At 40.9% G+C, this 15,022-nt stretch overlaps 1 protein-coding gene across 1 annotated transcript in view; it reads left to right on the top strand.

Moving 5' to 3' along the window:
• The window catches only part of ADGRV1 (adhesion G protein-coupled receptor V1), a 1,128,533-nt gene that overhangs the window by 57,738 nt on the left and 1,055,773 nt on the right, over positions 1-15,022 (top strand). The window contains exons 4-5 of the mRNA XM_029573357.1: positions 9,157-9,252; positions 12,050-12,154. Of these exons, the coding sequence (XP_029429217.1) occupies positions 9,157-9,252; positions 12,050-12,154 (201 nt within the window). The remainder of the gene's footprint in view (positions 1-9,156; positions 9,253-12,049; positions 12,155-15,022) is intronic.

The following is a 15,022-nucleotide window of genomic DNA, read 5'->3' as shown; positions in this document are numbered from 1 at the left end:
TACATATTCCTCCCCTTTAGTTCTCAGTTTCACAATGCCACTTTTGCACTTCCTTCTTTTACTAACATATCTAACAAAAAGTCTTCTCCCCCTGTTTTATCATATTTGCTATTTTTTCTTCTATTTGAACTTTTGCATTACTGACTACTGTCCCATCTTCTCTTAATTTTTCCTGATATTGTTGCCTGTCTTCCTCTTTTTGCGATCTCTTCTAGTTTATGAACACTAACCTTTTCTCTCATACATTTTGAACTGTTTCTTTAGAAAACCATAGTGGCCTCTTTTTCCTCTTTCCTTTATTTATGTTCCTAACAAAAAGATTAGTTGTCCTTATGATAGCTCCTTTTAGTTTTTCCTACTGCTCTTCTCTTTCCCGTAGATTTTCCCATCCAGCTAACAGCTCCTTGCAGTACTCCCCCCATTTTAGGAAAGTTAGTTGTCCTGACATCTAGGACCCTTGCCTTTGAATGAACCTTCATATCTTATAAAATCACAGATATCAAATCATTTAACATAGCAACAACACACATAAAATAAAAAATAGCATCAAATAAAAGGCTAAAACAAAATGATCATGTCTCCCACTTGATCATTTTTTTAGGTTATCTAGATAATAAATTAAGCATAAAACTTGCTTAAAAAGCCAACCCCTAGATTCATCAAAATGCGTTAATAACACATTGATAACGTCCGCATTAAGAAAAAGGGGCGTGTTTAGGGAAATTTTAGACTGACCGCACCACATGGTAACTTACTGCTTCGCATCTGTAGAGAGAGAGCGCGAGCAGTGGGGATGTACTTCATCCAGCCCCATGGACTTGTCCACATTCAGTTTTCCTAGCTCCTCCCATACATGCTCTTCTGTAAATGGAGTTGTGTCTAGCCCATTCCCTTCAACGGTCTTGTCAACCAGCAATGGTCCTGCTCCAGGGTCTTCTGTAGTGAACATAGAACTGAAGAATTTGTTTAATATTTCCACCTTTTCCTTCTGTCTTGGCTCATTGCTCCTCCTCACCTCCTTTCAATTTCACTATACAATTTCCTTCTTCTCTTATATATAGGAAGAATGTTTTGTCACTTCTCTTTATCTCATGGGCAATCCTTTCTTCTGCTTGACCTTTTGCTTTTCTTATTTCTTTCTTCGTCTCCCTCATTTTCACCAGATATTGATCCCTGTGTTCCTCTTTTTGGGAACCTTTATACTTCTTGAACGCTGATCTTTTTGCCTTTATTTTTGCAGTCACCTCCTTTGAGAACCCAATGGGTTTATTTTTCCTTGAACTTTGATTACTTTTCTAACATTTTAGATTTGTTGCTTTTGTAATAGCTCCTTTTAATTTAGCCCACTGTTGTTCCACCTCACCCATTTTCTCCCAACCTTTTAGTTCTTCCTCCCGGTACATCCCCATATATTTGAAATTCAAAACTCGGGTCTTCAGGTGACTTCTTTGTATCTTATTAAAAACTTGGCACTTGCCCATGCTGTTCACAGGATTATCTGTCTGCTATTGATTTAGATCAGCCCCTCCCAAGACAAGCTGCCTACTGCTAGGTGAGATGTTTTTTATTTTATTTTATTTATTCCTCTGCTTTCCACTGCTAAGAATCAATATCAATACTCCACACTACAGTGCTACAATCTGAGCAATTCAAAGACACATCATCATGCAAACATAGAAAACTTTTGGCTATATTTCAAAGATTTAAGGCAGTAATATAATATAGGGATGTGCAGAGGGACGCCATATGTTGCTTTTGGGATTCGTATTCGTCGGAGGCAGATATGTTGCATTCGGCAAGGGGGCCCCCGATACGTTCGTGCGTTAATTCTTATTCATTTCCCGGCTAAAATTGAATTAACTACAACCCTCCACCCTCCTGACCCCCCAAGACTTACCAAAACTCCCTGGTGGTCCAGCGGGGGTTCAGGAGCCATCTCCTGCACTCACACCCTCAGCTGCCGGTATTCAAAATGGCACCGATAATCTTTGACCTTACTATGTCACAGGGGCTACCAGTGCCATTGGTCGGCCCTTGTCACATAGTAGGAGCAATGGCTGGCCAGCGCCATCTTGTGCTCCTACCATGTGACAGGGGCCGACCAATGGCACCGGTAGCCCCTGTGACATAGTGAGGGCAAAGGCTATCGGCGCCATTTTGAATACTGGCAGCCGACGGCCCGAGTGCAGGAGGTTGCTCCCGGACCCCCGCTGGACCACCAGGGACTTTTGGCAAGTCTTGAGGGGATCAGGAGGGTTTTATTGCTATTGATTTTATATTTCTTGATTTGTTTTATGACACTGGTGATATTTCTCTTTTTCCTTTGTTACACCTCAGGCAGAATATCTGTCTTGTTGTGGTTTCCAGTTCAGTTTTCCTTGGCATGTTTCTATTTATGCTTTATGGTCTCTTTATTCTTTGTTAGGTGAGGATCTGAACGTGTGACTGAGGTGAGGTATTCTGCTGGTGTGTAGTTTCTGTGTAGGACTCTATAGCAGCCTAGCTTGGTCCGTTTTCCTTCTAGGAGGAATATTGTAGTTTTACGGCCTGGTGTAATATTTTCAGTTTTGCCTTGTAAGTTTGAGTGCTGGAAATTGGCGCTGTTTTGGTATAGGATGTTTATGCAATTTCTGTTCAGACAGAATACGTATCTTTCTCTTGTGTCATTCTTAACAAATGGCACAAGGAAAATTCTTAACAAATAATACTGGGCCTTTATTTTTTATTTCCGCCATGAATTGTAATGAGCAGTGTGTCACAGATGTGAGCGTGGTCTGTCAGGTGTGTCATGATGGGAAAAAGGTTGAGAACCGCTGACCTAGAGATAGACTGGGCAAACTGCTAGACAAACTGATGAAACTGATCATTTCCTTCACAGGCGCATGTTTTAAAGTTTACTCACTCGTGAGTGTAAATGCAGACTATTCCTAGCTATTTGCATTCATGCTTAAAGTTAGGAGAACACAAACACGCGCAAAGCCTATTTTATGAAATGTGTGTGTAGTGGCGCGCAGAATATAAGATTTCAGTATTTGTTGCTGCGCCCATGTACACGTATATATGGCTGCCTGCACGCTCGTTTTAAAGTTACCCTCTTTGTCTCATTTATTTGTTCCCTCAGAAATTGTCTCAACTAGTTTTGATCTTTCTAATGCATCCGTGAGTCCCCTTGTGTTGTTGCCCTCTGAAGCTGCTCTTAAAGATGTAACGGCTTTTCAGGCAGAGTTAATACTTGAAACTGATTTTCAGTGGAAAGATACAATCTTTTTAACTCTTCAGGTGCAAATGCATCCTTATGTGACACGTTCTACCTGGTTCAGGAAAGAAAAATTCTTGGACAAACATAGGATGTGATTAATATAGGGACTTTTCTACTAAATGCCAGGTGGGTTGCAAGGGCTTTAAATATATGTATGAATCTGACTTTTCTCACTATGTACTGGAGGATTCCATTTCTTCTCCTCACTTTGTAGAGAAGACCTTGGCTATTATACAACTAGTGAGAAAAATGCTCCGATTACAGCAGAAAAGCTGAATATATTTGATCCTCAGCTCTTACAAGGTTTAGACTGGGAAAAAGGCCTGTAATATTTGTTGAAGGTATAGTTAAACTCTGAAAAGGAAAGAACTTGGAAAAAGTGAATTCCACATGTATTACTATATGGATGTTACATTTGACAATCAGCAGAGCTACTGAAAAATTTGTATTCACTTCCACCAAATATATTCCTAAGCTTCAGAATAATTCCCTATGATAAAGCGAAAGCCCAGTCACATGCCACAGCATTTTTCAGATATGAATTCTTTTGCATGTGTCTATCATTTAGGGATGTACGTTCGTTTTAAATGAAATAATCAATGGTATTACAATTGTTATTTTGTCTTGTTTTGGAAGTGCCACGAAACAAATGAAAAAAATGACAAAATTGTGTAAAAGTTGCTATTTCATGTTAGTGCACACTAATGGGATTTCAGTTAGTGCGTACTAACTCTGGTTAGAGTGCACTAACTGAACATGTTACTGATAAGTTAAAAAGTTTCAATTGGGGAAGCAGTTCGTTAGCTAGAGGTATGGTTCTGCATTCCCACTGGCTGTCTCCTTAGTCACTTATTTGTGTTGCCAAAGTTGCAAAGTGGTGTTTGTAGGGGGATGGCCAGTGCCTGGTAACAAGTGTAAGAAAATATGTGATATAATAATACTGTCAAGTTCTAGTTAGCAAAAGTATGTCATGCAAATGCATATTTTCAATTTGCCAATCCCTTTGTATTATAGGAACTGGGGCCCTAGCATTTTGGGATAGGCATATTTTTAATTCCTTGGTGGGTGTGGGGTTGACTGGTGAGAAGGTAAGTGACTGGGGTGACAGTATGGGGTGGCAGGTGGGAGAGAATCTGGTTAGAGTGCTGAGTGGTGATTGGTGAGAGAGAGGCAGCCTGATTTGTGTGTGGGCATGACTGGTGAGAGGGGAAGTCACTGGTGTAACTGTGGGAGAGAGGCAGCCTGATGTGTGTGTGTGGGAGGGAGTGACTGAGGCGAAGGTAAGGGGTGGCAGGTGGGAGAGAGACTGGTTAGAGTAGTGAGTGGTAGGAGAGAGGCAGTCTGATGTGTGTGGGGGTGACTAGTGAGAGAGGGAGTGACTGGGGTCACTGTATGAGGGTGACAGGAGAGTGACTGGTAGGGTTGGTGACTGGTGAAAGAGAGGCTGCCTTTTATGTGTGGGGGAACTGGTGAGAGGGGAAGTGACTGAGGTGACTGCATGGGTGACAGGTGGGAGAAAGGGGCAGCCTGGTGTATGTGGGGAATGACTGGGGTGATAGGTCAGCTCACACACATACCAGGTTGCCTCTCTCTCACCAGTCGCAACCTCAACCAGTCTCTCTCCCACCTGTCACCACTTATTGTCATCCCAGTCATTCCCCCTCTCACCAGTTACCCTCCCCCCCCCCCCCCCCCAAGCACACAGATACACATCAGGGGAATTGAAAGTATGCCTATCCCAAAATGTCAGGGCTCCTTTCCTAAATCACAAAGGGATTGGTGAATTCAACATATGCAATAAAAGTCAGTCCCTAATTAATGTCTTAAACATTACAAGCAAGGTGACATAGAATTTTCTGCCAAGTTTGGTGTAGCAAAATTCTACACAATACATGCTTAATATACATCTGTTAAAAAAGTTACTTGTATGAAAATATGATTAAAAAATGTAAAAGATGTTTGAAAATGTAATAACTCATGCTTTCAGCCAATTTTCAAAACATTTTGAAAACGCTTCCTGTTTTACTGTCATTAAACAAAGTCAAAAGCATGCTCTTAACTTTTTAAATATTGTGTGATTTTTCTTACCAGCTTAGGTGGGAATTTTATGTAAACATAATCGACTGCGGATTTTTCATATTTCCTTAATTTTTTATGAGGACTTTGCTGTCATGCATACTACAGCTTTAAACTTTGCAGCTACTAGATTAGTTGACTGTCTTTATACACAAGATTCTGTCATAGCAGATAATAAAAAAAGCTCAATGGAATGTTAAGATTTTGCGCACGGGGACTGTAACTTTTAAACAGCCACGTGGGTGTGCATGTCCGCGCGTGTGCTGGTTTGCGAGAATGAACGTGGCCATTTTATAACATACGCATGTACGTGTGCGCAGCATTTTATATGGTCAAGCATGTGTGCGTAAATGCCAGCTCTACTGCGTAAGCGGGGGTATTTTAAAAACAATGCGTGCCGACTCAATAACCCTTTTTCCCAATTCACTCCCAGTTTGCCCAGTTAACTGTATGGACTTCCTAGCCCCCCCCCCCCCCCCCCACCCCGTGTTATGTAGCCTCTCTTTTGCCCTTTCAACCTCGACTCTTAAAACCCCACTGACTCGCCTGCTTTATTTTAATACTTGCATGCCATCCATAACAGAAGTAAAGTTATGGGGTAGAGGACCCTGGTACGCACTTGTGTGCTCTTCTAATTTGTGCACGTACTGGGAGATATGTCCATACTCACGTGCTTCTTAAAATCCATGCAGTGCACGCTGGCCTGAGATACTCGCTTATCTCCCAGCTTTGCTTGCGTGTTGGACTTTTAAAATTCACCTGTAAAAGATTTCTGATATTTTTTCTGTAGGGCATGGAATATATTTGGCAGTAGTTTTTCCAATGTACAAATATAACATTCATAGGGTAACACATGTGGTTTTCACTTTTTCCAAGTTCCTTTCTTTTCAGAGCTTAATTATACCTTCAGCAAATATCCTGGGACTTTTTCCTAGTTTGAACCTTGTAAGTGCTTAGTTAAGTGGCTGAGGCTCAAATATAGTATATTCACCTTTTTTGCTCCAATTGAAGCATTTTTCTCACTAGTCCATTCCTTTTTTTGTAGCTCTAAAGGAAAATTACTGTTTGTTTGTTTGTATACTCTGCAGGTGAATTTCCTATTCACAGCAGTAAACATGTTGAATTTTGTACTCCTTTTTATTCAGCTTGTTTCTGTTAATATGTAACCAAACTTGGCCTATATCGCATTTCATCGCCCTGTCACAATTCCTATGTTGTTCATTCAGTCCTCCCCTCTCATATTCCTCATTTAGCTGGTGCCCCCCCACAACAAAACCCCTCCCATCTACAAACCTTACCCCGGTCCACTCCTCTCCCTAGCTCACGCTCTCTCCCCATACCCCATAAAACCCTCATTTATCTCGGCTGCCCCTCCACCCCGGCGAACCCCTCATTCATCCCAGTTCACTCCCTCCCCCCCACCCCATAAGGCCCCCACTCTCCCCAGTTCGTTCAGTGACACACCCTGCCGTGATCCTCATTCTGTGAATTCATGCGCCCTCAGACCCCCCTCGATCTCAATTTCACTCTCTCCCTGCCCCACCGGTATTCCCTACTCTCCGGCTCTGATGACAGGGAAAAAGGAGGAGGAGGAGGAGGGCAGGCTTGTACCACCTCTGGCACTTCCTCCCTCCTCCCCTGTTGGGGCCCGAGTGTCAGGATGCACTTTGAACCATGTGGCAAAAGTGCCTGGCATTGCTAGGATTGTCTGGTCAGTAACAGTTATACAGATTGAAATCAAACAAAAGTGAAAATGATATATATTGGTTTATTTTAAGTAAATTAACAGAAAGCTATGTGAACTACATGGACGGTATATTAGAATCTCCCATTGTAGGCTCCTGTGAGATTCCCTTGCGTGACAGCTGAATCCCATTCCGCGGCAGCCAAAGAAGGAGAGAGCTGCCACAGGTGCCCATTTTTCAGCGGTGAAAGTAGAAGCGTGCTGCTGACCCAATTACACAGCAGATGAAGCAGGGATCTGGCAGTGGCTGAAGAAGAGGCCCTGTTTGTGTGTGTGTGTGTGTGTGTGTGAATGGGAGTTTGTATGTGTTTGTGTATGCAATTATGTGTATGTATATGAGTGTGTGTGTGTGTGTCTATGTGTGAGTGCGGGGGAGCCTATGAATTTGTATGTGTTTGGCTGTGCATGTGCATATGAGAGTTTGTGTGTGCACCTGGGTGTATAGGGGATCCTGTGTGTGTGTGTTTGTGTGAGTAGGATCCTGTACATGTGTGTGTGAGCCGGGTATATGTGCATGTGCATGCGGGGGATCCTGTATGTCTGTATGTGTGTGTGTTTGTATGTGTGTGGCTGTGCATTTGTGTGTGTGTATATGAATGTGTATGCATATGTGTGAATGGGGGGAGCCTGTGTTTGGGTATGTGTGTGTGTTGGAATAGGAATGTATGTATATGTGTGTGTGTATGGGGGAGCCTGTGAGTATGTATATGTGAGTGGTAGCCTGTATGCGTGTATGTGCATGTGGGGGAGCCAGTGGTGGGTATATGTGTGTGTATGTATGGGTGTTTTTTTTTTCTCTGTTGTTGACACATATGTCATCCTTAGATGGTATTTGGTACATGCTTTCACGTATGTCCTTGTTAATATTTTGGGGTCTTTGAGATACCCCCATAACAAAGACATGTAGGTATTTCTAATTTTTGTTCCTGAAAGATAAACATTTTATATACTTACACACATGCACTGTTTTGGGTTTTCTGAAAATAATGTTTTGTTGTCTTTGTTTTTGAAAATTGATAATTAAAAAAAACCAACCCAAAACCAAAAAACCATTGCCAGATGGTAACCAGTGCTGAGCACTGATAGTATCACTGCTTCTGTGTAAATGTGCCTGGAAGACCATTGCAACGTTTTCTGTTTTGGCCTGCCGATTCAAGGGCTGCCTTATGCAAACTTCATCAGATTTAAAGCACAGCTATGGTGGCATAAACCGGTGTAATAAACTGATTCTAATTCTTGTATCACTTCACAGGACGCATGTAAGTAGATTTTTTGCAGGTTATGATACCTTTTATTAGTATTAATTACCCAAAGATGGGGATCATGACTGTTGCAGAACACGTCCATTCTTGAAGTCTTTTTGTTGCCGTTCATCCTAAGGTTTAGTTAGCCAAATAAGAAAAAAAAAAAAGGTCATTGGAAAGTGACCCAGCACATCACTACATCTCATACTTGCACAGAAAAGTATCTATGATGAAAATATTTGTAATTTTAAGAAAACCAAAACTTTCCTGTCATTTCCCCCTACTTCACCCAAACCCCTCTAACTTTGTTTTTTTCTCTTCCCGACCCCCCATCCTCAAGCTTCTTGTTTCCATGGAGAAATATTACTGCAAGCATATTAGGGATTGATCACACTTTGCCATCTCCTCCCTTTGACCCATGACATGCAGACTCTTATCACAGCTGGCCGTGTAGTTCTAGTATGGTACACAATAGTGGAAGAGAAAACTTCATTTTCTAGCTGAACTGCATGCTTTATACCTTGTTCGTTATTGCTATGGTGCCATTAATAGGTTGCCAAACTATGATTAATGAGCTTCACAGTCTGCTTCAAGCACTTTGTTGTCCAGCCAGACTGTGATTCTGTAGAGCTGCTCTTGTACATGGCCTCAGATTGGTTCTGAAGCATTCAATGCAGTCTTAAACACTTGATTTCCTATGGCTGAGTTTTTAAAATAGATTTACCCTCCCTTTTTTAATCAAATTGTTTTCTTGACAATACAGTCCTACTAAAAGCAGCTTTTATAACTACTGACTTGCTTTTCTATACCTTATTATGTTCTGTTACTTCTAGACACCTTCGACGGAGGTAAAACTTGGATCACCCATATCAGCAAAAGTGACAATATTATCAAACGACAATGCCTTTGGAATTATTTCTTTCAATATGGTATGGTCTTACTTTTGTTTATTTGATTTTGTTTACTGCACCCTTGATATTTATTTATTTAAGTGTTTTTATATACCGGGATACGTTGGGAACATCATCCCGCATATCTTGTATGCGTGTGTCCGTATACTTCTAAGCTTAAAGCCAGATTAAAGGGAAACGAGGGGAGCTTCCCTTGAGACTGACCTCTTTGGTCTCAAGCTAGAATCTAGTGCCAGAAGGGGGGTCAAGTCTACAGCACTCATCATGGTCTCCCCTTGACCTTTACCCCCAAGCCACAGGATCAGTCCTTATTGCATTCTTTTTTAAAGTCAGACTGTGGTTGAAAAGACTAAGTGACATCACATGATAGGATTTTCGTGTTGTAATACCACAAAGCAGTCATGATGCAAATTTAATAACACCACCTGCTCTTACACAGATGATTACAGAGGCAGCCTTCCCGTTGTTTGAGTTGCCACCACCGCTTTATATTAATTTAAAATGGGAAAAATGGATTTGGTTAGGTGGTGCACTTTTTATTAATATAGTGCTTGACTGTTTAATTTGTTGTTCCGCCTCAGAAAGAGAGCCCAACCCCTGACTAAACGCAATGGGTCACAAACGCTTATTCCCCATAGATACACCATCGGCGAAGCTTCTTTTAGTGCATCTTCCCTGGACAATATAAAGGGGAGATTTGACTGAACTGATTATATTAAAGTGCAAACTAACATCATATTTAGCTGAACCCAAAGCCAAACCATATTATAAGCAGCAAAAATGTTTTTGGGCTGTACATAAAAGTAGGCACACTTAGGCAGTAACTAAACTTTAGGGAGCGGGAATTCCAGGGATGCAAGAGAGATTTTATCAGAAGAGAGGAACAATTAATAAATGGACATCTGCTCTATCGCTTGCTGGTATTTATGAAGTAGGTTCCTTAGATATGGAGGAAAACTGAAAACAAGTCAGACATGAATTGTTGGGCTGAGATTCCTATCTGGAAGAAAACAAAACAACTTTCAGATATTAAATAGGTGGAAAAATCAGAACAGTTTGATATAAACTGTGCAGGTGATGTTAACATTTTACAGCCTCATTACTAGACTGGTGAATTCTTTTACGTTTACTCTGTCCTTAGGTTAGGTATTCCTCTGTTTGCGTATCCCACTGGTGGTGAGAATTTCATTGTTCTTTTAATAACACCAATATATTGGCAGTCCCCCCCTGCTCTTTTGGGTTTCAGCTCAATAGGATTAAGGAGCCATGAACCTTCATTTCCTCATTTCAATCTGTTCTTTCCCATTCATTCTAGGGATTGCAGCAACAGTTCTTGGCCAGAATTGCAGATTGTGGCTCATTTCTGGAAGCCTGTGTGGGGTGCACCCTGAGACACTAGAGGTTGCCATTATTTAATGTCTGGGATTCCCATTTGGGGGTGTGAATACTTATTTCCACAACTCTGCAGCCAACTTCAGAAGCAAAGGTCTGGCTTGGGAATAAATATGCCAGGTTGTCCGCCTGGCGGCGAACAGAACTGCTACTGAGACATCTGGCTGGACCCGTGTTTATTTTTAGGCCTCATGCTTCCAAAAGGACACGAAAGTTTTGGAGAAAGTCTAGAATAGGGCATAAAAAATAAGAGGTCTGGATAATATAACTAATGAGAAAAACTTGGAGTTGGGTTTATTTAGCTTAGAGGTGAGAGGACTTGGGGGGGGTGACCTGATAGCAGTATTAAAATACAGAAAAGGGGTTTTGAAAGAGGATGGTGTCTGTTCTTCTCCAGCTCCAGTGGAGACAGGGCAAGAAGCAACAAGTTTACATTGAAGAAATAAGGATTTTGCTTAGACATTAAGAAGAATCTTCCTGCGGTAAGGGCAGCTGAGAACTAGAACAGGTTATTACGCAAATATACAGCCATGACAAAAAATACAGAAAAAGTATTCATGGAAAGGGAAAATGAAGGACATATCATGTGTTCTCAACTTCATACCCTTTTCTTTATGCTTCACACAAAGCAAACTGATTCAGATTCAAGAATGATAGAGGAATTTAAATACCTCCAAGGAATAACTGCACAGAAGGCAGGTCTCTTTAAATGAGGCAATGAAGGGTCATGGGTTGAAGATGAAAGACTGTGGAGTAATCTAAGGAACTATTTCTTTACTGAAAGCTTGGTGGACAAATGGAACAGCCTCTTTGTGGAGGTGCTGGAGACAAGGACATGGGACAAGCACAGAGGATCTCTGTGGAGTAGGAAGGGATTACAAAGCTGAGCAGGAGATATGGATGGGCTGAAAATAACATTAGATGTTTTTAAGGGCACATTACAGAAATATCTATCTGGGAGAGTTTTTAAATACAGTTGATTCCGCTTGGAATCAGGGGAACTGACTAGAGGGCCTCTTGAGATATCTTCTAGCCGTAGCTTTCTGTGATCTTACATTTGTTTTGCTTTTTTGAAATGTGTTCTTGGTGTTTTTATTCAACCATTGTATAAACCACATTAAAATTAATTCAGTAGTTTATATGTGTAGTGCAGACTGATCCCCTAGATAATCAGAAGAATAAACTGATAGCTGATATAGTAATAGTGTTTCAATACAATTAGCTTTAAGTAAATACTACAGACATTCTTTCAGGTTCTGACTAACTAACAAATCAGTTGCTGGGGAATGTGATACCTATTTTACAGATTACATTTGATGCCTTCAGAAGTTGGGGGTTGCTTTGGTAACAGTGTTCTTCTCTCTCCCCTGTGAGTTTTGATCAGTTCCTCATTGCTGTTCTTTCTTTTTATTTTTCCTGTTAGTCTTCCTTAATCACAGTGAATGAGCCCAAGGGTAGAAATCTATCAGTGCCTTTCATGCTGATTAGAGAGAAAGGAACCTATGGAGCCATAGTGGTGACTTTGGAGGTAAGTTCCATTTATTTTATGGTTTTAGCTTGGAACATCCTTATCTGTCTTTCTAAAAATGCCTTTTAATTTGTGATTTTTAATTCCTTTATTGGGATTCCTTGTTTTTCTCCTATTTGGAGATACCTATGCTTAAGCTGAGGGGTACCTGTCAAGAGTGTGAGGTTTTGCAGTGATGAACCACATTGGGTGAAATGGCCTCCCATGTGAAATTAAACTGGAGACTAATTAAATGACCTTCTGCAAGAAGCACAAAACATTCTGTTGCAGAATACTTAATAAGCATTGGCTGGCTGGTTCTCTTATAGTTCTACAGCCAGGCTGTGGGGTTTTTTGTTTTTTTTTGTGATCTTGTTAAAATGTATTTAGTTGAATAATGTGGGATGGGGTATGCTGGAAAGTGCTGGGGTGGATATGTTTCTGTGTTGGTATTGTATTTGTGGGGTTTAACTTATATAAAACCTTTATTTGCAGTTTTTGTATATTAGGATAAGCAGTGGCTATGCTGGTGAGTGGTAACAGTGAGCATAGTTTGAGGTCAAATGAGGAGGTTAATGTGAGGAACTTTGAGGCAAAAGAATATTAAATGCTAGCATAAACCTTCATGGGCCCACTTATGCACATTAATCATGTACCATGGACAATTTATAAATTTGGGCTCTTTACATAAGAACATAAGAAATTGCCCTGCTAGGTCAGAACAAGGGTCCAAGAAGCCCAGCATCCTGTTTCCAACAGAGGCCAAACCAGGCCACAAGAACCTGGCAAGGACCCAAACACCAAGAAGATTGCATGCTCCTGATGCAATTAATAGCAGTGGCTACTCCCTAAGTAAACTTCATTAATAGCAGTTAATGGATTTCTCCTCCAAGAACTTACCCAAACCTTTTTTTAACCCAGCTACACCAACTGCACTAACTACATCCTCTGGCAACAAATTCCAGAGCTTAATTGTGCGTCAGTGAAAAAGAATTTTCTCCGATTAGTCTTAAATGTGCTACTTGCTAACTTCATGGAATGCCCCCTAGTTCTTCTGTTATCCAAAAGTGTAAATAACCGATTCACATCTACTCCTTCTAGACCTCTCATGATCTTAAAGACCTCTATCATATCCCCCCTCAGCTGTCTCTTCTCCAAGCTGAACAGCCCTAACCTCTTCAGCCTTTCCTCATAGGGGAGCTGTTCCATCCCCTTTATCATTTTGGTTGCCCTTCTCTGTACCTTCTCCATCGCAACTTCTTCTCATCAATTGAGGCTCATCTGGGAGATCATAGGCCATTTTTTGCTCTCATGCTCCTGAGGTCTTCCTGCACAGGGGGAAAGAAATAGTCTTTCAAGCTCTTAGGGTTGTTTGGAGGTCTTCTGCAGCAATACAGTAAAAATAAACCCACACCGCCACTGCAAGTGTTCTTAAAAAAAATAAAACCTTTTACTGGTAAAACTTGATAACACATGAAAAGTCACAATGGGTACACTTATGAATAGTGCACTTCAGTAGAGAAAAATAAATTTCCAAGAAATCACAGCCTCAATCAATAGTAAAACTTTACACTTGGCAGTAGGTATTCTTCCAAAAGTAACCCTCCCTATGCAAGCTGGATGTAGACTATGGAATCCAGTGAATTGGAAATGAAGCTCCTCTCTAGACAAATATAGTTGAGCCTTAAGAAAGGTGAAAGGAAGGCAAAATGCTAACTGGCATGGTTAAAGGTGAGGTGAAAGAGGCTATTTTAGCCAAAAAAGCAAACTTAAAAAATTTGAAGAAGAATCCATCTGAAGAAAATAGGAAAAGGCATAAGTATTGTCAAGTTGTGTAAAATATTGATAAGGCAGGCAAAGAGAGAATATGAAATGAAGTTGGTTGTAGAGGCAAAAACGAATAATAAAAAGTTTTAAAAATATATCCGAAGCAAGAAACCTGTGAGGGAATCAGTTGGACAGTTAGATGACTGAGGGGTTAAAGGGGCTCTTAGGGAAGATAAGGCCACTGCAGAAAGACTAAATTGATTCTTAGCTTCTGTGTTTACTAATGGATGTTAGGGAGTTACTGGTTCTGGAGATGGTTTTCAAGGGTGATCAGACAGATGAATGGAACAAAATCATTGTGAACCTGGAGGATGTAGTAGGCCAGATTGACAAACTAAAGAGTAGCAAATAACCTGGACCAGATGGTATGCATCCCAGGGCTCTGAAGGAATTAAAAAATGAAATTTCAGATCCATTGGTTAAAATTTATAACCTATCATTAAAATCAACTATTGTACCTGAAGACTGGAGGAAGGCCAATGTAGCCCGATCCGGGAAACTATAGACCAGAGCCTGACTTCAGTGCTGGGAAAAATAGTGGAAACTATTCTAAAATCAAAATCATAGAACATATAGAAAAACATGGTTTAATGGAACACAGTCAGCATGGATTTACCCAAAGGAAACTGTGCCTCATAAATCTGCTTCATTTTTTTGAAGGGGTTAATAATAGGGATGTGAATCGGATCCGATATCGGATCCGATTCACATCCGATATCGGATCCGATTCACATCTATAGAGATGTGAATCGGAACCAGAATCGGATCCGATATCGGATCCGATTCACATCCCTAGTTAATAAACATGTGGATAAAGGTGAACCAGTAGATGTAGTGTATTTGGATTTTCAGAAGGCATTTGACAATGTCTCTCATGAGAGGCCTTGTCAGATTAAATGGTCAGTTTTCTCAGTGGAAAAGGGTAAACAGTGGAGTGCCTCAGTGATTTGTACTTGGACTGGTGCTTTGCAATGCGGGGTAGATTTTAAGAAAGTACGCTTGATTTTAGTAGATACGCGCGTATCAGCTAAAATCCAGGATCGGCGCGCGCAAGCCTGCCGA

The sequence above is a fragment of the Rhinatrema bivittatum genome, chromosome 1, assembly GCF_901001135.1.
Source record: "Rhinatrema bivittatum chromosome 1, aRhiBiv1.1, whole genome shotgun sequence".
Classification (NCBI taxonomy): Eukaryota; Metazoa; Chordata; class Amphibia; order Gymnophiona; family Rhinatrematidae; genus Rhinatrema; species Rhinatrema bivittatum.
This window is presented reverse-complemented; position numbering and strand designations above follow the sequence as displayed.